This window comes from Glycine max, chromosome 18, assembly GCF_000004515.6.
Source record: "Glycine max cultivar Williams 82 chromosome 18, Glycine_max_v4.0, whole genome shotgun sequence".
In the NCBI taxonomy this organism is placed as follows: Eukaryota; Viridiplantae; Streptophyta; class Magnoliopsida; order Fabales; family Fabaceae; genus Glycine; species Glycine max.
The window spans coordinates 6,521,237-6,546,092 of NC_038254.2; the positions used below are offsets into that span (position 1 = coordinate 6,521,237).

Sequence of the window (24,856 nt, forward strand, 5' to 3'; positions counted from 1 at the left end):
AACGTAAGAGAGGTCTCATGACGTCAACCTGAAAAGTAATCATGTTTGTCCCATGCGTCATCCATATTTATTGCTGGTCATATAATGATCATCTTTTTCACTTCCCATGATAATCTTTTGCACCTCAGTAAACATTTAGTCTATTAGTCCATATATATACTCTAATAATGTAATTAGTATATTAAGCACTAACCTTTTACTGTTTCGGTGCGTCATCCATATTTATTGCTGATCAGTATAATGATAATATTTTTCACTTCTCGTGCTGGAAGAAATATCATGAATACGATTGTATATTTATTGCGAGGCTATTACACTTCCCATAATCGTTAATATTTATTTTCTTTATTAGAGGCTATGTAAAAAAATATTTTAAAGATTAAAAAGATAAACATAAAAAATACGAAAGTCAATAAATCTTGTAATAACATATACCATAAGCGAAAAAATCATAAATCTTAATAACATATTACTTTATAATATGTACCACCACAATTAAATTGTTCTTAGTAATGTATATTTATTTTATTGAATAATAAATATTTTCACACAAAGAAAAATGTTTAAAAATACTTACAGTTACTATTTATAAAAAAAATAATGGAGATCTCAACATATTCATGAACAGATACAATGATGGAGAAGTTTCATAAACATATATAATGAACAAAAATGAAAGCATGTCAAAATAGTACAACACCCGAGTATAAAAACTTAAAACTCCTCGAATATTGTTCAATAGTTGGGGAGGTGAACAACTATAATGAATAGTTAATAATGTACTTAGTATATTAAGTGCTAGGCTTTTACTGTGCATAATCCATATTTATTGCTGATCAGTGCATATTACTGTATCACAATGATAATTTTTTTCACTTCCCGTGCTAGACTTTTATTATGAAAATATTGTTGTATATTTATCAATAGTGTTAAAATTCATTATGGAATGACTACAAATTTAGTTTATTTGGATAACAATAATGTTTAAGTATTGGCAGAAAAATACATTAAATAAAATATGAATTTGAAACATGCGTCAAGGTGTAGACTTGTTAATTGTATTTCAAATGAAGTAGTTCCAATTAGTTTGAATGGTCATGGAGAATCAGAAGGAGACATACTCGTTTTTGGCAATAAATGTTGATTGACATTGATGAATTTGATTTATTTTGATGATGATTGACATTAAATTATATTTATTAATTATTTATTGATTTTTCGTTTGAAACATTAATCTGATGTTAACAATAATCTTATTTTTTAACTAACATAATAAAAATATCTAACTCTTCAATAAAAATTTGAAATATCTACTCTTTGATTCAAGTATGAAACTTATTTTTTTTATTTTTTTTAAATATATAAATTATTTTACGCTATTAGTGTGAGTTATTCTATACTTAAAGATTTTTAACATTATAACTTATAAAAGAAATTACATGTAATTTTTCTATTAAATAGTTTGACGATGTCATATGCTATTGAAATGTTAAAGTGATTGTGACACTATCAATTAACTTTTTACTCATCAATTCACTTGTTACTCCATATTAAAGACTAAAGTTATTAACAAAAGGAAAAGGATAAGAACCAAAGAAAGGAACCCAAACATGCAACACAAAAAAGATAAAAATAGGTAGCGAATGAAAGTAAAGAACATAGTTTAATGATTTTTCACTTGAAAAATCTTACCTACAATTGATTCTAAATTTGAAGAGGAAAAACGGTTAGAAGTAAATAGAATGAGAGAGTTTATAATACTGGAATCAATTTTCGTAACTTCGTTATTATCAAAACGAAAAGATCATATCATACTTTTAATGGAAAAAATATTTTTATACGAAAGTGAAATTAATATAATTACTAATATTAAATAACTCACTGTAACTAATATTAAAAATGTGTTTTCAATTTACGTTTTTTAGCAAATTGTAAACAATAAAATGCATTGCCTGGAAATCATAATTATTAAATTACAACTTTAAACGGTTAAAACAAAGTAACATAAAAATTTCTCCATCAATCAAAATGAGATCATCATCACTCTAATTTTCTCAAAAAAATATGCTTGATTGTTAAGTACTTATTAATTTGAAATGAAAATTAACAAAAATATAAATAAAATATGCTTATTAATTAAAAGTTAATAAGTTGACAATGATTACGGCAAAAACAAATACAAAATTGAAGTTGTTTTAATAATATGTTAAAATTGATACTGTAATATTTAAAATTAATTGTTAAGTACCTACTAATTATGAATAAGTCATCGACTAAATTATGATTATTTTCATATTCTAACAGAATATGGTTGTTAATTTGAAAATTATGATTATTTTTATATCCTAACATAATATTTAAAATTGATGGTTAAATATCTATTAATTTGAAATGAAAATTAACAAAAATAAGAATAAAATATGTTTATTAATTAAACGTCAATAAATTTACAGTGATCACGGTAAAAAAAAAAACAAAATCGAAGTTGTTTTAATAATATATTAAAATTGACACTGTAATATTTAAAATTGATTGTTAAGTATCTATTAATTTGAAATAAAAATTAACAAAAATACAAATAAAATATATTTATTAATTAAACATGAATAAAATATGTAACGTTTAATATTTAAAAGGAAAGTTTTCTCTTCTATAAAAGTTTTCTCAATTGTGAAGAAAGAAGTGGATTGTGAAGAACTCGACTGAATATTTATAGAAGGCTTTTTGGAAACACGTGTTTTTAAATGTGTTTCCCAAAATTATATTTTAACCTAAAAATTACAAAAGAGTCTTTTGTCCCAAAAAAGTAGTTTAATTATATGCGTATTCAATAAAATTTTGTTGTCTAATTAAAAACTGACATATATGATAAAGTTATTAATTTTAATGATTAATGCATTAAATGTTATATTATTATAATTTTTATTAATGAAAAATATAAACACTTATTTACATGATTTTAAAAAGTAAAATATTAGTAATCTCTGTTAAACGCATCCCTCTGTATAATGGGAGGGTATGAATTATAGAAACGAAATCCCGCGCGTGAAGGCCAGAATGAAAAGTTGAATAATAATGCTTTTCCACTTGACATTGCGAATTCAACACATTAAATTAATGAGTGAACACTATATACCGTTAGATTCAATGGACAGCTTAGATTTTTTTTCCTTTTTGCATTTTTTCTTTTCTTCTTTTCTGTCTTTCCAGATTTGTCCCTACTCTTTCTCTCACATTCCAATTCAAACAACTCCCCTCAATACAGCGGAGACGGCGAGGAAGCCGCCGCCGTAGGTCCGGTGGTTTCCGCCAGCGAGGCGGCGAATCACTCTCGGCCTCTCGGAAGCCCAGCGGCGGGGGCGGCACCTCCATCGTCGCAGCAGCAGGGACTCTGGTTCTTCCTCCGCTTCCACAATGCGCCACGTGTTCACACCCTCGCGCATCTCCTCCAGACTTGTCCCTCGTTTATTTTCTCTCTCATCTCTTCTTCTTCCACTCAGATCTGAGTTGCCTTCCTCGTCATGGACTCTTCCTCTACGAAACCCACCACCGTGAGGCCTTGAGAACGATTTCAGGAGTGACGCAGGGGCAATCGACTTCGACCATGTTCTCTTCCAGGACGAAGTGTTGGCGCCAGAACGAGAGCACGTTGGACTTGACGGAGCAGCCGGGAGGGCCGTAGTCGAATAGGCCGGCGACGCCGCGGTAGATCTTGAAGGAGGGGATGTAGAAGAGGCGCCGTTCAAGGGTGTTCACCACGGACTGACGGAAGGCCTTGCGGCAGTCGGAGCCGCCGAGGAGGGAGCGCTCGATGGAGCTTTTTTCGAGCTTCAGCGCGTTTAGGGCTTCGATTGCGGCGTCGATTTCTGGTTGGGCGGCTTTGGAGGCCTTGAGGGCGCGGACGGTGTTGCCTTGGGCTTCCACCGCGGGGGAGGGGAGGAGCTAGACGTCGAGGGAGGAGGGGGAGGGGGGAGGGCAGATGGTGGGTGTAAATTAGGAAAAGTAAGAAAAAAGAAAATAAATAAAATAAAAAAGAAAGAAAATTTTGAACCGTTGATTTAAAATCAATAAAATCTAATGATGGTTGTGAACACGTAAGAAACACGGTAAGAAACACGGAAAGAAACGCTATTAGCAGCTTGATTCGTAAGAGCCGAGGGTATACAGGGATTCCTGGTCCACAGCGGCGGACCCCAACCAACCAAAAATTGCTTTGGCCCTCCTATCCATTTTAAAAGAAAATTATATGTATACATTTTAACTTTTTATACAAAAAAAAATATGTACTTTTACAATATATTCATGAAAAATAATATTTGAACATCTAATATGTCAAGTGACACCCGGTGAAATTAGAAAGAAATGAAGGTAATTGGAAGAGAAATATAGAAAAAAAAATTGTCTCATTTGTTCAACAGTGAATAACAACAATAACAATGGTAACATTTCCATCAACCATCAAAATTCTTCATTAATTATCTCATTTGTTCAACTGATTCACATCTTCGTCTCACCTCATTACCTAACAACCCACTACTACTTTTCTTCTTTTCTTGATAGCTTTTTTCTCTCTCTCCAGCCAGCAGGTCTCTTCTTTCCTCCATAAGCTTCCCCTCTCCTCCTCTCTATCTTCTTCCTCCCCTCCATGGCCACATTCCTTTAACGAGTATATATGTTCCTTGTTCTGTTTAGCCATTCCTTTAACGAGTATATATGTTCCTTGTTCAGTTCCTTGATAGTTTTATTTTCTCTTGTCTTCCAGCTCAGAAAATCAGAAAATCAATTTTTTATTATTTAGATAGTTGTTACGTCTCAGAAAATTATTTTTTAATTGCTAGGTATGCTTTGTTAGATAAGAAAGCTATGAAGGAACACGTCAACCTGTTCCACGTCGAACGCGCCCTGCCACGTCAACCCGTTCCACGCTATCTGATGCAAGAGAAAAATAGAGCCCCCATACAACTTGATCAGTTTTATAAATACGTATCCAAAACTTCGAACTTCTTGTGACTAACCCTTTCTTCTTCTTCTTCTTCTTACGGCAAAGGCATGTACGTTATTCCGTTTACTTTGCTGTTAGCTTCAGTTCAAATTAAGTATACAGAGGCAGTGACCAATCCCTTCCTATCAACTCCAGCCATGCCCCTTTTGATCGCCTCTATCACTTGCCATGGCCTGGCATCCATGGCAGACACGAACTTGCGGGCTCCATTCATAATATTCCACCTGTCAGGAATAGTTGGATGTGAGGTACTCATCTGGGTTATTCTCACTGACATTTTCTGGTACTGTATGGTCAACATGCTTGCTTCACTGGTAGCTTTCTTATGCTTCTTCAATAATCATATTCCTAACATCTTTGCTGATCATGAGATGCCAATTATAGAAATGCAGCCGCCGAAAGAAGAGGTGTAGTAGTATTTGTAAGAAAAGCCTGGTGCATGTGTGCTTGTGTACTCATGTTTTGGTTCGTGTGTGACGTCCCATCCAATAAATAAGTTGTGATTTTATTATTAGTTTTGCTCGTGGGTAGTTTTCTTTACATACATGCATTTATATTCTGAAAAGTTTGGGTAGTTTAAAACCTTGTTATTGTTGTATAAAATAGGAGTTATATATTTACTGTAAAAGACACCAGGCTTGTTAAGGCAAGGCCAGTTAGGCGCTTGGCTTTGGCCTATTAATTAATAATACAGAGATTATATATATATATATATATATATATATATATTCCTATTAGTTGAGGACTGTCATTAATTATCTGAAGAGTGAATTTTCATGAAGATTTCAAATGACCAATTAATATGTTGGCATCCACTTATTAATTTTCTTATTCACGTTACTAATACCATGACAGACTAAGCTTTTAAAGCTACTATTTTGGGTGAATTTTAATGTTTACGTATTTGATTGATTTTGGTCTATCCCTAGTCATTAAAATCTTGGATTCGTCCTTCGTAACGAATGTGTTATTGATTTTGTTGAGTTTCATTTTGTTGGAATTTGATGATTTTTCAACAAGATATCGAAGTCGATCTATTTCAATGGTTATTATTTTTTGTTTTTTATTTTTCTGATCTTCCAGCATCTCACCTCTGCAGGCGCTTACAAGAAACATTGATCAACATGAAACTTAGGGTATAAAAGCTTAGAAAGGTCTACTCAAATGGATGTATGTTAAGTTGATGAGTAAATAAAAAATGCAAAAAGTAGAAAATGCAGGATCATTACTTGCCCATTGATTCTTGGTTTCTAATATCAAATAATTGAGAACAAGAAGAAATTCAATTAAATAATTTTTTGAAATCACCAAATTAAATTTCCTAATTTGATAAATCAAAGGCATTAATTATATAACTAAACCTACAGTTTTTTACCATGAAAAATTGGCATCATTATGTATCTTTCTACTCCTATTTTAAATTTTATTATATTGAACTTATATTTTTTTTAATTCAACATGGCCAAGATGTGGATCAGGTTTGGCCTTCCAAAGACAATATCAATTATTTATAATAGTTATTATAAATCATTTGATATTTTGATTTATAATATTTTAAGACAATATCAATGATTTATATTAAATCTGATCTGTTAGCAATATCACCCAAGCACAAGATTTGTTGAGGCATTGACTAAATAGAAAGCTTCCTAAGTATTATTAAATCTGATCTGTTAGCAATATCACCCAATCTAACTTATTATGATAGTTTCACCACCCATTCCAAATATCATAAACAATTCCACATTGGACAATTATGAAAATTCAGATCAGCAAGCAAATTTGTCAAACCAAAGATCATCCTATTACCTATAAGCATAAAATGTAGTGAGCTAACAAAACATTTGGTCCTTACAGGTGACACTCACTTAAGAATCAGTCCTTGTATGAAAAAAAGCTTAAGTTTTAGTCTCTATAAGGCTATAAGGGCATATAGGGACTACAACTTAAGAGACATAGTAAAAGCAGGGGCCAATGTGTACTAATAAGTAATAAGAGCGTATATGGACTATAACTTCAATTTTTTTCATACAGGAACTGATTCATAAATGAGTGTTGCCAATAAGAACCAAATGATTAGTTTACCAATGTAATTCTAATGTCTAAAGCTAACTGTTAACAATTTATACAGGGATGATCACATAAATTCACTAGAGAGGAGGAGGAATGTGTCCTTTATAAGGTACTGCTAAAAAGTTAACAGGGAAATTATACATCTGACTATAATCAAATAGACGATGATGATACACAAATTAGATATAGATAATGATGCATCTACCTGTACCAACTTTTTTGCACATGCTGAAGCTCAGCCCCTCCTTAGTTTCATTATTGTAGTACTGCCTCCTACCAGTATAATGTATTGTTGAAATTGCTTCATCTGGCTGAGAACTAGTAATCTGATAATCAAATTTTATATGTACATACTCATTTTGACTGCTTGATCTCCAGATTCAAATATTGTATCATCCCTGTCTCCACCATCAATTTCAAGAAAAACTCAAAAATTGAGAGTCCCTTTGTCATTCATGTTCAATAAATAGCCAATCATGTGTAAAATTTCTTGAAAAGCCCTTGCCTCATCACCCATAACTGTTTCAGGGAAAGACTTCTGGACATCAATTTCAAAACCAAAGCCTTCATAAACACACAAGCACTTGACAGTGGAAGCAGTTTCCCTCATCATCGAATGCAGAAGGAAAGGTTTCATCTCTAACGGGAAGCCTCCCTTTTCATTTTCTGCAATTTCCATTACATCATTAATCAAACTGGAGAGGAGAACACATGGCCAACTTTCAACATTATATCACCAATAATCTTATTCTCAGACCTCAAATTATCCTCTTGAAACAATGACAGCATCCCCAGAATACAATGCATAGCCCTCCACATTCCATGGCTCATGACATTCTGAAACGACTTCCTTGCCTGGCTGGCCATCATTGGATTCTTTTAAACCTGTTGCAGTTCTCAGTTTCGCTCTTCCATATTCTGTCTCATTAGCAGAGACTCTTCAAGAACAGACGCATGAGACAGGGCAACAGCCACTTTATCTCCATCTCACGGTAGGGCCAAACTCTAGTGCTTGAACTTTGAAATTTGATACATGAAGGAACGGAATGTGAATGGCTGCCACAGCACCCAACTCCACAGAGCTACCACTACTCGCAGCTCCTGGAGCAGAATTAGGCCTCAAAATCATCACCCCCATGGTCTTTCTTATCTCCAACACATCAGAGTAGTTCACCGGAATAGAATTCTGAAAATATAATCAAAATAAAAGTTAGCAGTCTCACATCTCTAATTTTGGTGACAAATTAAAGGGGTTCAATTTGATCCAGAAGGTGAATATATGAGGCAATGGCTACCTGAGATGGCAAGAAAGCCAACTGAGTGGATCCATCATCCTTCAGACGCACCGCTTCCTGTGCTTAGAGCAGAAGGAGTTATGCCAAGCCAAGAATTGATATAGATTTGGCCAGAGAAAGACTCACTGAAGCTATATTCAAGATGTGGGAATCTGAAGCAGCAGCAAAAAGCTGCTGGCTCTGAACCAAGGGATGAAGTTGTTGTAGACAACTCTAACACTCTTGAAAATTTGGACACTCGAAAAGTTGTGGTTCTGGGAAAGGCTCCATCAGCTACTATTTTAGCTAATGATAAAAAGGTGCCAGCACTTCAGGATTCCAAAACTGAACCACCTACGCGGAAGAGGCAAAAACATATGGTAGAGGAGGGGAAGAACCAGGATAACTCTCAAAATCATAACAAAGATACTGGCATGTCAAGCATTGACCAAGACATTTGCTCTACAGCTGATTCTTCATCATGTAAGAAGCAGTGTGCCAGTACAAGCTCATTCATTTTCAGTTCCACTGCAGTATTCCTCATCTTCTAATCTGAAGTGGCACGGCAAGATCAGATTGACATGGAGCAGAGTTCAAGCGAAGATGGTATGTATATTCTCTCATTTCCAAGGGAAAAAAGAAATGAAAGTACAGAATCAGACAAGAAACATCTTCACAAAAAGTTAATTGAATAAATGTTTGTTATATTATTTTAGCTGATCTAAGAAAATTTCAGAACTACATTCATTAATAGCTTAATTATTAAGTCTAAGCTACGACTGAATGCAACAGCAATATAATTGCCTGCAACTGAAGGAAGAAACTTGGACAAAACGGAAATAAAGAAAAAAATATTGTGAAAGGCATAATGATGTTAGGAGAAATGGAAAGTGTCCTCCTTGTCCATACTGATATAATAAATGCCATTTCCTGCAATCCCGAAGGATGTAGAGAAGGTCTGTGAAACAAAACGAAAATCAGCAAGGACATATAGATAAGTTGAAGAACATCAAGAGCATGATAAAGAGCAGCATGGATGCATGCTAATAAACAAAGGCAGCACCAATATCATTGCTTCTCATGCAAATAATTTCATTGGACCAAGGGTAATGGAGAATACTTGACGTCAAAGGAAAGGAACAAATTGTAGTTGAGACTTCAACAGGTGCAAAGCTAAAACATTGATACTCTTTTAGTACTTGGAATTAGTCAAACTTATTGAGTGAGTAAATGCTTGAAAAACTATAATCTCCACATTTTTAATGATAAGTCATACAAGATGCATCATATTTGATCCATGAAGAAACACTTCGTTGATACTTGATAGTAAATATGATAGACAAAAACAAGTAGTGGCGCTCAACTCAATTCTTTGCTGAAATAGAAATTAACTTAGCAACAAATCAAGCTATTTGGCTAGAAAAAATAAAAAAATAAAATATAGACAAAATTGAAATGAAGCTATTTTATCGTGGGATCATCATAAGTCAACCATTGCCATCCCTAACACTCCAGTCAAGCATGATAGGACTAGGCACACAAAAGTTAAGTTTCATGCAATCTAAGAAAGAGAAAAAGCTGGCTTAGTCTAGCTCATAGCAACTCTGAAAACCAGTTAGCACTATAATGACCAAGGTTGTTACCAAAAATACATTTGAATATCTTATGAAAAAACTTGCATTTTTAAGGATAAACCTCGAGAAGAGAGAAGAGTTATATTCATATATTGTGGGAAATTTTGTGACAGACATTCCGGCAGCAAAAGATGTTAGATCCTTAAGTTTAGGACTGAGTTTGGGGTTTGTTAATGTTTATGCAGAAGTTCGTCTGTGTGCCCATTAAAACTTAAGTAAATGATATTCAGCAATGGCAGAAATGTATGATTCACAAGTTTACAGAAACATATGCTCTGTTCTCTTTTTAGCATCAATCTAATTTACCAGGATTATTTATTTTTCGATTTATAATTACCCTAACACCCAAACCAATTGTAGGCTTCTACTATTAGTTGTACCTTCTGTAGTCCATCAACAACATTACGAAGCACAAACCAAAAGAATCCTGTTATGGAGAAATCTATTTTTTCACTCCTTATTAAATATTGGCCGACAGTACACAATATGATTTTCCCTAATACTATCAACGTAAACAATTTCTTAGAGCAGAAATCGACTTCATATAATTGAATTTTACCCAACATTAGTCAGAAAACTTACGACCTCAATTGATCAAAACAGATGCATCAGATTTGATTCATGCTGAGGCAAAGTGATGATAGTAAATATGATAAACAGAAACAAAACAAAAAAGAGTGGTTGTTCAACTCAATCCTCTGCTGAAACATAAAATATCTCAGTGGGAACAACACCATAACAAGCTAGTACCATCTCTAATAATGTTTAAAAAGATATATTATTTACATTTTATGACTGACACTCTAACCAAGAACACAATTGAATCTCTTAGGACTAAACTTGGATGTTCAAGGATAAATCTCAAGCAGTTTATATGCTGAGATATTTTGGGCAGACTTTTTTTGCAGTTGTGACTTTGAAGTTAAGGACTGAGTTTTGTGCTTGGTATTTTGTTGAAGTTGGTGTGCGTGTGACCAGGAAAGCTTAAGTTAATAAAATTCATTCATGGCAGAAAGCTTCTAAATACAAGTCCTTGCTCTATTTAGTAGTTTTCTTTTGGTGTCCAATCTTCCGATGACAGTTGTAACTACTCTAGTCCATCAACATCATCAAGAATCCTCTTACGGGGAAGACTTTTTTTTCTTCCTACCATAGGAATTCTTTTGTAAATGTTGCCCTATCCAACACGAGCAAGAAAACTTCACCCTTAAATTGATCAATAATCAAGTCATATAGAACTTTTACAATCATGAGTTACGTATCCCAATTGGCCCATGATTAGTTTAGCTACTGTTGAGTCCAACAAAATGATAATGTGTATATCGAATTAAACCAACTTTTATAGAAAATCAAAGTAAAACTAAAATAGCCTGGTTTATTTTGCTGTCAATAACCACACGATCTTAGGATTAGTCTAACCCCTTTATCATTAGAAATTTAAAAAAGAAACTAGCACGGCAGAACATATCTTTGTAGAAAAATAAGACTAAATAATATGAACAAAAAGGTAGAAACACAACTCATAACCTATATATAGATATATTGATGAGACCAGACTATGTTACGTATGCTACACCTGATCTTGCTCTTGCTGTGGTTGCAGCTCCAAATTTGGCATCTGATTTGAACATGAAAGATGGAGCAGCAGCTGACTGATATATTTGAAGAAGTAAACGAGCAGCTGAGCGACGTGGTTGAAGAAGACGAATTTGGCCAGCAGTAAAAGAAGCAAGTTGACCATACAGTAGCACATAAAGTCATTAATGAGAATCCACAGGAGTGTTTCACATCCAGTTATCCCTGACATGTGAAATGTTATGATGATAATTTGTTTGGTCATATCAGCGGAGGATGCAAGGACATGGGAAAATATAGCAGTGAGGAAAAGCAGAAGGCTTGATTGTTGAAAGGGATTATTGGTGTTGGAGACTCCATACTTAATTCCAATACAAGTTAACTCCAAGGCTACAAGAACAAGGTAGGCTTTGTGGATTTTCACACTGAAGTTGAGAAACAAATATATGTTGCAGCTTCCAATGTATCCAAAAAGAAGGAATTGGAGATATTTATAGGAATAAAAGAAAATGCTTGGAAGCCAATGAGAAAGTCAAAACACGGAAATCATGATAACTAAAGTGGCTGACTTATTAAAAGTTTTAATTTGGATGACTTTATAATAACTAAGTTTTTAAACCCACAATTTAGAGACATATTAAAAGTCTTGGAATATAGCTACGTCTCTTTTCCGCGTGATTTCTAAACCCACAATTTACAGACATATTGAAAGGAACGTTTACCGGTGTTTTTAGGAAATTATTTAAAGAATTAAAAGGAATAATTTTTTATTACAATATATAAAACTGCATTGTTTATAATTCTTTTATAATTTTCATAATAAATATTTTTTTCAATCAACGCAAAAAATAACTGGTTAGTAAGACTTTTAGAATTAAATAACGTGTTACAGTGAAATTGTATGTGATTGACTGGTTATCTATCATCTATTTTATTTATTTACTCTACTGTAAGTCCTGCCAAATGTCAACATTCAACAAGTGTGCCACGTAGCAGTACTTTTTAACTTTTTGTTTTACCTTTTTTTTTTCCTTCTCAGGTTTGTTCTTTTTCAATTTTTTTCTTTTCTCTTCTTACAACTTTTTTAACGTTTTCTTCTTTCTTTTCTCTTCTTAATGTTTTTGTCAAGAAATTCAACTAGTAGAAATATATTGTATAAAAACAAGAATTCTAAAAGATATAAACTATATTTGTTCTTTTCAATTTTTTTCTTTTATCTTCTTACAATTTTTTTAACGTCTTCTTCTTTCTTTTACTTTTTTTATATGTTTTGTTTTTATTTTTTCTTTTTATGTTTTTTATTTTTTATGGTTTCTCTTTATAATAAATTTTATTTAATCCTTTACTTTTTATAAGAAATTGGAATAATAAAATTTAGTATGATAAAATAATCGAATAGTAAATTTATTTATTACACTCTTTTACTTTTTATTATTTTAAAAAATATATATAAGTCATTAAACATAAATGCATTGTATTTTTTTCTTATTTCTTCCTTTTAACCAACTTGATCACTCCGTGAATTAAATGATATTAAAATGTTAAAATAAAATTTTGATTCCTTATTTATATTTTTTGTTTTGATTTAATCTCTTAAATTTAAAGGATTTCAACTTGATCATTAAATTTTAGATCAAATTTATCATTATGTTAATTTACTATACTAACTTAATCAACTTGATAATATATAATAAATTGTGAGATGTCATGTTAATTAAAATGGATGTTGACAGTGTCAAAAGTTAAAAGAAGAATCAATTAGACATTTCAAAGACATATGTAAAATTAAAGTGAAACTTTTAAACTCAAGGAATAAATTGAAAAAAAATTAAACCAAAAATATACTTTAGTATTATAATTTGGTGAAAAGAGAATTTGAAAAAAAAAATAAGTGAGTAACTGTACAAGTTACGAGGACGCGAGATTAAAATAATTATGTTCTGATGTGAAATTAATTTCTATAAATATATTTATTATTCTTTTCAAGTTATAAATTATATATTTTAAAATAATAAAAAACATTATTCACACATAATTTGTGTGGTGCATCGCACGCATATACACACCATTATAAACTAATGAGAGTTGAAAAAGATAAAATTATAATGATATAAATATTTTTTAGCGCCTATTTTTTCATTCACAAAACCAATATTGATATCTTGTATTAACTTATGTTCTTTTGCTATATGAATCACCAAGTATTTTCGTGCTGTTGACGTCATGTCTGTCGTAGAGTGGGGGACTTTTGGCCTGACTTCCAAACCCACAATTTAGAGTCATATTGAGAGGATTTAAAGTAAATATGTTTTTAAAAAAAAACAAAATATACTTATAATTGCCAATTAAAAATAATATAATATCCCTTTATTTAATTATTCAGAATTACTTAAGGAAATGGATTTTGCATATATGATATAATAAATATTTATTTTTAATAAGAAAATTTCACTTCAATATTTATTTGGAGGTAATTAATCTTTACTTAGCAATATCTTCTTGGTTGCAACTCTGGTTTTAAGTAAAAACCGGTCCATCTTATCCTATTCTCCAAACCTTTAGCATGGTTCCTTCTTATATTGCTCAGTTGATTATGAATGAAAAAGTATGATTCTATTTCTGTGGGAAAAAAAAAAGTTTGAATTTGTTATGTATTTGATTGTTTGGATTGTAGATTCTACTATGAAGATGTAAACAAACGATCTCAACCTCAAGGCAACAGAGCTCAAAATGGGGCTGCCAGGAATGAAATAAAGTGAGGAAAATGCACTGTCTGGATTTGTTAATTAGAACATACTTATGATGAGTGTGATACAGAGGGTCTAATGCTCAGCATGTGGAAACTGATGCAGTTCCTCCTGCCAAGTTTAATTAACATATTTTTATTTTTCATGTTGTTTATGAGTTTGGGTTAATATTTATGTGTGTTTATAAATTGTATTTATAGTTTTTTTATTATATCAATATAAAAACAATTTGAGGATAAACTACTTAAGACAAAAAAATGAAGTTAAAAAATATATTAAAAAGCTCAATAAATAAAAAATAATTAATATAAAAGTGAGATTTTTTATATTTATAAGCAACACTAAATTTTGAAATTAATAGGATGTTTATTTCAAAATAATTAATATTAGTAACACTTATATAGCAGACATTTTTATGAATTGTTAAGAAATTCAACTACTAGAAATATATTGTATAAAAATAAGAATTCCAAAAGATATAAAAGTATATTTGTTCTTTTCAAATTTAATATTTTCTAAGAATATAATTTAAGTGACATGGTTTGGTTTTTACATGCCTATTCTACCTGTTAATCTTGATGTTATGGTGGTGTGATTTTGAATAAAATGACCAAAAATATATAACCTTTTAAATAAAATATTTTTATATTTTTATTTATTTATACCATTGACTTTTCATTCATGTGTTAAAAAAATTATAAATTTCTACGATCTTATATATTGATCACATTCTAGAAGAAATATTTAGTCATATTTATAAGTCACCAACTAACTTATTAATAATGATTTTTTAATTTTGTCCTTTATATTATTCTCAACACTTCCTTACTAGAAAAAGTCTATTTTCCACGCACCAAACACCCACTCTTTCACCTGATGCAATTAATGAAAATATGAGTACTTATTCAAATATTTCATTCTCTTTCTGTCTCCCTTATTACCTTTTCTCTCATATCACCTGTACTTTTTGTTTTCTTTCTCAATTGAAACTGAAACATTTTTCTCTCCATGAATGTGTAATTATGTTAGTGTATAAATGAAAACTTATTTTATTTTCAGACATATTTAATGACTTAATTTTCCTACCTTAGTCTTGATGATTCGGTTGAAGATGGCTAATATATAGGATCGGAGGGAAAAAAGTATCATTTTCTTCTTATGATAGGCAACATGAAGATTGGTATAGAATAATTATGATGATTAAGGGGGTATTTGATTTGGTTGTTTCCTGTTTTCATTTTCACTAAAATAAAAAATGGTGATGGAAATGTGTTTGGATGGATTTTTGATAACATTTTCAGTGAAAATATTTTCCCAAATGAACTAGAAAATGGAAATAATAATATCTCATTTTCAATATTTTCAGTTGAAAACAAGAATCTCGTAAAATGAAAACACGGTGATAATAAATGTAATTTTAAGCAAATATAAAAATACAAGAAGACAAGAAAATCAATATATCATAAATTTTTAGTGTATTTATTTCCTGGAAACAAAAAATAAGAAATCATATCAAATATATTTTCAGAATTCTTATCTTTTGAAAATAAAAACAATTTTCAAAAAATAAAAACAAAAAATGAAAATGCAAATCAAAAACACCCTAAAATAAAGTCTTTAAAACATTTCCAAAATGTATTATTTCTACTGGCATAAAAAGTTAACAATGTGCACTATATTTTTGTCGGTAATAAAATTTTAGAGTTGATACAACATCTATAATTTGGAGGTAAGATACAACTTTAAAAAATGAGTCATTCATAAATTTCAATTTGAAGCTTCTTTTTCTTCTCTTTTATGCATTCCTTTACCATTTCCTGCTCAAAATGGTTCTCCTGGGACAAATGTGACACTCAAATTGGTTTTTGATAGTATTGGTTATATGGAATTGGATAAATTCAATGATATTTTCGGACAGATCCTCAGAGCTAGATGACCTCACGGACAAAGTGAGTTCAAGTTTGGCATTGGTTGCTTCAATATGCTCTATATCATTGGTTTAATTCTCCCAAGGGAATGCATAAATGGGCTTTAATGGAAACTCTCAGTGGGAGTGGTATACTTGCTTGCTGCCAAAATCTTCCGTTAACAAATTAGATGAAAATATAACCATTTAAAAGATGTGGTTTTGATTAATATATCAAATTATCATCCTAATTAGCCTTTTAACATACATGTTAGATTTATCTGTTAACAAATTTAACAATTCGGCTAAAAAGGACCCAAAATCAAACCTTTGACCAAAATAAGACTTTTAGGTTACATAACAGTCGCACAAGCACACTCCGAAGTCCAAACCCTCACCAAAATCCTAAACTCTGAAAGCCTCTTTCTCCCTCTCACCATCTTCGCCGTTTCTACCATGGTGGAGTTGAAACTCTATGAGAGCTGCGACCTGACCTGACCCACATTGAGTGTGTGGGCACACACTCCCACATCCCAGTTTGCGTTGATGATCTTTTGAATACAAGGTATTTAGTGAATATATCACTGATTTTAATATTTTGCCCCATTTATACTTTTAAAATGAAAATCAATTAGTATTTTTAATTTTTTAAATAAATAATTTTGCAATAATTGTTTAATGTGTTTTTTGTTTACTTCTCAACTTCTAGTAAGTGTCTATTTTCATCCATATTTTTTATGTTTATTTAAAATTCTATAAATATTGGATGATAAAAAAAAGTCAAAAAATATTGATAATAATGTACTTTTTGTTTAATTTTAAAAAAATAAAATTATCAAAGATACCCTAAACTTTCTACCTGATTCATAGATCTATGAACTAATTAAAAGCACATTATTTGGAGTAAAGGAATTTTTATCTACTTCTTTAATTTCCTATTGCTTTCTATTATTTTTTTTAGATTTGTTCTCTTGCACGTTACTCTTAATTAAGCTTGAAAGGCTATCACAAGTCATTTTGTTTTGAATATAAAGTCTTTATTCACTTTGCTATCTAATTAACAAAATTTCCTTGCACAAGAGAAGTGAATTGGAGGATGGGAAGCAACTAGCAAGGGTACCTTCATTCTTGTGTTGCTTGTGGCACGGGCAGGTATGATAGAATTCAATTGATTGTTTCTTCTAAGTTTATTTGCTTGGGAGGTGTTACTTCCAATTTTGTTCATTTTTTATTAGGAGATGTTACAATCTTTCTAAAGTCTTTCAATGATTTCTTAGGCTCAAATAATATTAGTATATATTTATATCATTACCATTTTCTTTTAATTATTCTTGGTTATCATTTACCAATTCTACAAAATTATAGATAATGGATACAATTATACCAAGAAAGTAATTTTATGACATTCAATTTAATTACATTTAAAATTAGTTTTAAATTTAAAATTAGACATAAAATATGTAAAAATTATTGTTACAAAATAATAACAATTTTAATGTGTTAGAGTCCATATAAAATCCTGGATGGATATAAATTTTTTATCGTCGGTCATAGATGAGAGAGATAATATTTAGGAATAAAAAATGAAGAATAACATACAATTTCGTGATGTGTTTTATTGTCATGCTTATCATATCCATCATTTATATAATTTTTTAAAATTATATATAAACATTAGATTAAATACTATTTTATTTTATTTTATTTTTTATTTTTTGGATTTAATTTTATTTTATAAATTTTTAAAAAATAATTTGATTTGTTCTCGTGTTTTTATTAAATCATTTATCACATGACATTGTTCTTTAATATTCTAAATTAGTTTTACTATTGTTCTTCAATATATTTATCAAGAATGCCTTCAATACCTTAACCGTATTAGATTTTTATTTTATAGATTAATTTTTTGCAAATAATATACTAATAACATATTTGACTACAATGACTTTAATAAAACTAAAATATGTATTTCATTGTTTATAAAATTTTAAAACATGAAAAACAATAAATATCATCAAAGTTAGATAGACAATGTTATTTTATCAAATATATTATATATTTTAATTTTATTAGTTTTTTTTCTCATTTAATAAATTATGCATAGTTACAATTAAATGTATGTATATAATTATATGTATACATTTCTACTCTACATTTAATCATGCAAAAAATGGAGGAGCCAACACCTATGTGTATTGGTTGGTTATGCTTATAATGTTTCGGCAAACAATCTTTTTGTCTAACTTATCATATTGTTGATACAAATTATTATACATTTGATTTTCAACTTAGTTGCTTGATTTATAAATATTTAGTAACATGTGAAATATTGTATGTATGGTGTGATTTGTTTGATTTTCAACTCAGTTTTAATATTTTCATGTAAAACATTATATGTTATATTAATTTTAGTTTTCTTTTACTAAGTTTTGTAAAATTATAATTAAACATACATAATTACTATACATCTAATTTTGCAGTCTAGCGATCCCGGCATTGATATAGTTACATGCTGAAGCAGTAACTTAAGTGTCGCACAAGCGCACTCCGAAGTCCAAACCTTCATCAAAACCCTAAACAAACCCCGAAAGCCTCTTTCTCCCTCGCACCATCTTCGCCGTTTCTATCATGGCGGAGCTGAAACTCTCTGAGAGCCGCGACCTGACCCGCATTGAGCGCGTGGGCGCGCACTCCCATATTCGCGGCCTTGGCCTTGACTCCTCCCTGGAGCCACGCGCCGTCTCGGACGGCATGGTCGGCCAAACTGCCGCCCGCAAGGCCGCCGGCGTGATCCTCCAGATGATTAAAGATGGCAAGATCGCCGGCCGCGCGGTCCTCCTCGCCGGCCAGCCCGGCACCGGCAAGACCGCCATCGCCATGGGCATGGCCAAGTCCCTCGGCCTCGAAACCCCCTTTGCCATGATCGCTGCCAGCGAAATCTTCTCATTGGAAATGTCCAAAACCGAAGCCCTCACCCAGGCCTTCCGCAAGGCCATCGGCGTCCGCATCAAGGAAGAAGCCGAAGTCATTGAAGGGGAAGTGGTCGAGGTCCAGATCGACCGCCCTGCGGTGTCTGGCGCCGCTGCGAAGACCGGGAAGCTGACGCTCAAGACGACCGAGATGGAAACGGTTTACGACCTCGGCGCTAAGATGATCGAGGCGTTGGGGAAGGAGAAGGTGAGCAGCGGCGATGTTATTGCGATTGATAAGGCGTCCGGGAAGATTACGAAGCTTGGACGGTCGTTTTCGCGGTCGAGGGACTTCGACGCTATGGGGCCGCAGGTGAAGTTCGTGCAGTGTCCCGATGGAGAGTTACAGAAGAGGAAGGAGGTTGTGCATTGTGTTACTCTTCACGAGATTGATGTTATTAATAGCAGGTTGCTCTTCTCTCTCTGAATTTTGTGATTATTTCAGACCATCATGATTCGGTTATCTTTTTATTACTTATAGAAGTTACAGGGTTTGTTTGGAAAAAAAAAAATGAAATAAGCTTAGCTTCAAGTACAAGTTCAAAATCAGATTTTGGAGAAGTTAATACGACAAAGCTTCAACCAATTAGCTTATGCATAAGCTAATTTTAGCTTATGGAGAAGTTTATTAATTTTTTTTCATATAAGTACTTAAGGAGAAGTTTATCTAAATAGAACCTATATAGTCTAGGTTTTATCCTGAACCTGGTCATTTTTAAAACCTTGATTGAGTAATTAATTATAATATAGGCAGTGGCTACATCATGGAACTGGGGAATTCATATAACTAGTAATTAAATAAAAATATTGCTGTGTGCTTATGACCTTGAATAGTGGATCCTCTATGCTAAAGCTGTTGTGTGTTTTTTATTCCCCATTTTGTATACTACTAGTGGAGGATCGAATTTCTCAAGAATAATATGGGGATTTACATTGATGCTTCTAATGTGCATGGTGTGGAAATGGAGTTGGAATTTAGACTTGTCAAGAGGGTAGATGGTCAATTTTTTGTGTGGAGATCAATATGGTCCTTGTTAAAGCAAGTAGTGCACTATTCGCTTTATTCAGTTAATCGAGATTTTGTGTTTGTTGAATTTGGTATTGAAAACTTTGATACATGAGTGTTGGGTGCTTTGCAGTTAATGATTTGATGGTGGAGTGCCATTTTCCCCCCAATTTTTAATACATTCTGAACAGATATGAAACTTTTGATCAAGTTTTCCAACTTATCTGTATGGCATTTATTAGCAGTTTACCTCCTTTTTTGTAGAAGGATATATACTCTTAACTTGTTAATTAGGCTTATAAATTGCCTTACAGGTTGCATTTTAGTTCTTCCCATCATCTAATTCTGTTATGGTTGATTTCAGAACACAGGGATTTCTGGCTCTTTTCACTGGAGATACGGGTGAAATTCGTGCTGAAGTCAGAGAGCAAATTGACACCAAAGTGGCAGAGTGGAGAGAAGAAGGAAAGGCAGAGATCGTGCCTGGTGTCCTTTTCATTGATGAGGTGCACATGCTTGACATAGAGTGCTTTTCATTCCTCAATCGGGCGCTGGAGAATGATATGGCTCCCATATTAGTTGTTGCTACCAACAGAGGCATCACGACTATTAGAGGCACAAATTACAAATCCCCACATGGGATCCCCATTGATCTTCTGGATCGACTACTCATCATCTCTACTCAGCCTTACACGGAGGATGAGATTCGCAAGATTCTGGATATCAGATGCCAAGAGGAAGACGTAGACATGAGTGAAGGTGCAAAGTGTTTGTTAACCAAAATAGGTGTAGAAACATCTTTGAGATATGCTATTCATCTAATCACAGCAGCTGCATTGGCATGCCAAAAGCAAAAGGGGAAGACCGTGGAGTTGGATGATATAAATCGGGTTTATAATCTGTTTTTGGATGTCAAAAGATCAACACAGTACCTAATGGAGTATCAAAGTCAGTACATGTTCAATGAAACAGGAGAAGCTGATGAAGATGAAGCCAATGCCATGGTCTCTTAGATTTACAATAATCAGTTAGAGAATTTGTAATTATCTGGTTAGTCTTTCTATAAGTTGCAGCATTTTGTTCCATGATCTGGTTGGTCAATGCGCTTCAAATTATGTTTGATATAGATCACCAGAAGTTTCCCGTGGTTGAACTGTGCACAGGAGTTTGCAACTTATATACTATGATTCATGAACATGAGAAGCTGTACCGAATTTCTGTTACTACTGAGCATTTACCCCCTTGTTTTTTTTTTTGCTGTATCATGCATTGCACAATCATCAATAGAGTAGCTTTATCAGTAACTTATTAGACGTGGTTTGCTGTAGGCGGTCATATTATTGAGATGAAATTCTAATTTTGATTGAAAAATAATATGCAAAATATTTAAAAAATTGCATCTAAATTATGGTCACTGTCTTTGATAGAAAGGCTCTTCTTATCTTTGAAAATGTCTTGACATTTGTTAAATAACAGTTTTAATGCCTGTTAAAACCTGTGCTATCCTTTGAAGCATGTCATGCCCCAAAAATTTGTTGACTTGTGTGGGAATGCACGTATCGTTTTATAACTTGATGGGAATTTCAGGTCTTTGTGAATAAGGAGCAAGTAAAACGTAGTTTATAGTTATACTGTGATAACAACAATGAGTTCATACACAATTTGGTTTTAACTTAAAAGTGACAACCTGTGTTGTTTTCGTCTTCTAAAATATTTGCCTATACAAATTATTTTTTAAGGGGTGAAATTATTTACAACTTAAGTTGGTATGGTAAACTTGCTATTAAAGAATATATATATATATATATATATATATATATATATATATATATATATATATATATGCACGTTCAAAGAACAATATAGTTTACGCTGTTACTTTGAAGACTAAACTATATTTTGACTTTAAAACTAAATGGCTATCTTATTATTATAAACCTGTCCTCTTTATCTAATCTTGATTCGAATTAGTTATTATTATTGTATTTAAACCAGTAGTCTTAACAAAATATCATGGGTTAGTTAGTTTATGCAGTTTTTATGTTCTTATGTTTCGGCACCGGATGGAATGAAAAACACACCACAAGCACCTGAAATGAAATGATATATCATATTGCAAAGAAACTGAACAATTACGAAAATGTTGAAGTAAGCGTAAAGTGACAGACGTAGTATGCTTTATGCGCAATTTGTTTTTTACCCTTTTATTTTGATTGGAAGCTAAGCCATTGCGTAATACTACTATCAAGAGTGGATTTTCGAAGCGTTTGATATATATCCATAATGATTCTTTTTCTGAATAAAATTACAGTCTTAATGTATTGGTAGGTATTATTTGCACTACAACTAGTTTTAGGCCACTTTTATTTTTTTAATATATTTTTGCAAATGCATGTACCACATTTGTGAGATTATCTTGTATATTTTAGCCATAAAGATTAATTAGTATATTGAGCTGATTTTGTTGTCTTCCTCTTGCTATGACACAATTGAAAATTCTAAATATCTTAATCATGATGTTATGATTCACTCTCACCTCGTTCACTAAATAAAGGGGAGTAAATTTGCGTTTTGTTAAAAGAAAAATAAACGGGCTTTTATATTTTACTTTTCTCTGTATTTGTTATAAGTTACATAAAGATGTTTTCTAGAGTGCTATATCATTGTTAAAATTATGAAATATCATAGGAATGTTTATTTTCTCTAAATTGTTTGTCGTTTTCTTTAATATAAGGCCGTATCTAAAAATTTATAATATCAACTTCAAGGGAGTTGTTTGTTATTACGTATTTTTCATCAGAATTGTACAAGAACATTTTCTTATAATTACGCAAGAACAGATTTGGGCAGTAATTAATATTTCGTCCTTTTTAAATGAATTCCATACTTTAATATGGAACGATGTTTATCAAGTTTTCTAATATTTCGTTTATATTACAAATGTATTAATGATTATTTAAAAATTTATTTAGGTATTATAAAATATAAATCTCAAAGCAAGTTTTAAGGATATGTTTTAAAATTGCTTATCAGAACTTGTGCTAGTATCACTTTTTAGTTTTGGAATAACTTGTTGATTTGTCGAAAATCTACCCAACGATGCTCGCAGTCTCCATCGAAAGGATGGAAAAACTAAAGATTGACGTCAAAAGTAATATTTTAAATTACACACACACATATATTGGATACTATTTTTAAAATAAAATATAATAAAATGATTTAATTATTATTTTTTCTCAATTTTTTAAGGTTCAAGTAGATGTTTAAATTTTTTAAAATAATTTAATTAAGTTCTCTAATTTTTTTTTAATATGATTCATTTAGTTCCTCTTGTTTTGACAATAACAACTTAATTGAATCATTTAAAAAAATAAAAAGGACACTCATAATATAAAATTATTTTATTATATCATTTAATCTTAACCTATTATTTATAGTAACTTTGTTGACTTTTATAAAACTATCTTAAAAATCATGCAAATTGTGATATGTGATTGGATGAATTATACTGGATTAGATCTAAAGTAAATAAAATTCAATTTGATCATATTTAATTGACTTTGTTTAATTAGGGTTTTGATTTTTTCTTTGTTCAACTTAAAACAAACCAATTCAATGTGAATGAGTCTAATTTAATTGGTTGAACAAAATGCATAATAACTTATTGTAAATTTTCTAATATTATTTTTGATTTCCATAAATAAATAAAAAAACAAACTAATCCAATTGAGTTAGTTTGGTTCGAATAATTAGGTTATGATAAAAAAAATATTAAGATTTTTAAAGTTTTTATCTCCTCCTATTTGCTATTCAATATAAAAAATTTATTTTATATTAATGCAAAATATAAAAAAAAATACTTTTTAATGACTAGTTTTTTTTTATTGTATTTAATGTTTAGTATTTTTATAATTATCATTGCACATACAACGGTCTAACTTCTTTCAAATATATATGAGCACCAAATCGATTGTTTTTTGTCTAGGTATATTTGTCACCCAATATCTAAGTCTATAAAGCAAATTGAGATATAACCCTAGAAAAATGAAGGGCATGGGAAAGATGAAAAGATCCATCAACTACTTCAACACATGGGTGAAGGATCTAATTATCCCCCATGATCAAATTGTCATTGGACATTAGCATTAAAATTTAACAAATGATCCAAAAGGAACTCATGTGTAGATGGTGTTGACAAGGTTTAAATTGTCAAGCAAGTCCAAGCAATATTGATCTTCTAAATAGATAACATAATACACTAGTGCACGAATACAACAAGCATAAATTAATGTCCAATCTACACGAGAACACTTATATTCTTCCTAAGTTGCCTCTAGCTTCTTGAATAAATAAAGGCTTGTACCTAAGTGAGTCCCAAAACTCGTCCTATTTGAGAAAAATGACAATGTTTCAAATACCGTAAAAATGGAGGGATGATGACTCTTAATGATACAATAAAATGTCTTTTAGTTGAATGACGAATAGCTTCATTCTCAAATATTCTAAGAGATAATGATAATCATGAAACATATTCATAGTAATATTCTAGGAGAGAGAATGAGGCAAGGCCTATATTGAGAAGTGCAAGGAATATTTGGAGCAGGTTCCAAGCTTGAATCAAGTTGTTGTTCTTTGTGTGTGTTAAGGACAACTTCCATGTCATTAACATC

The 24,856-nt window shown here is 31.5% G+C and overlaps 1 protein-coding gene and 1 long non-coding RNA gene across 2 annotated transcripts; one reads left to right on the forward strand and one right to left on the reverse strand.

Annotated features, from left to right (window-relative positions):
* Positions 1-7,159: 7,159 nt before the first annotated feature.
* LOC102667089 (uncharacterized) lies at positions 7,160-9,547 on the reverse strand. The gene is made up of 2 exons (XR_419358.4): positions 8,371-9,547; positions 7,160-8,261 (listed from the first exon to the last, which is right to left on the reverse strand). It is a non-coding gene; the product is annotated as an uncharacterized lncRNA (long non-coding RNA).
* A 7,723-nt stretch (positions 9,548-17,270) lies between these two features.
* LOC100799329 (ruvB-like 2) lies at positions 17,271-21,409 on the forward strand. The gene is made up of 3 exons (XM_014771184.3): positions 17,271-17,363; positions 18,692-19,588; positions 20,551-21,409. The coding sequence occupies exons 2-3, from the start codon at positions 18,840-18,842 to the stop codon at positions 21,197-21,199; spliced, it is 1,398 nt and encodes a 465-aa protein (XP_014626670.1). The 5' UTR covers positions 17,271-17,363; positions 18,692-18,839; the 3' UTR covers positions 21,200-21,409.
* The last annotated feature ends 3,447 nt before the right edge of the window (positions 21,410-24,856 follow it).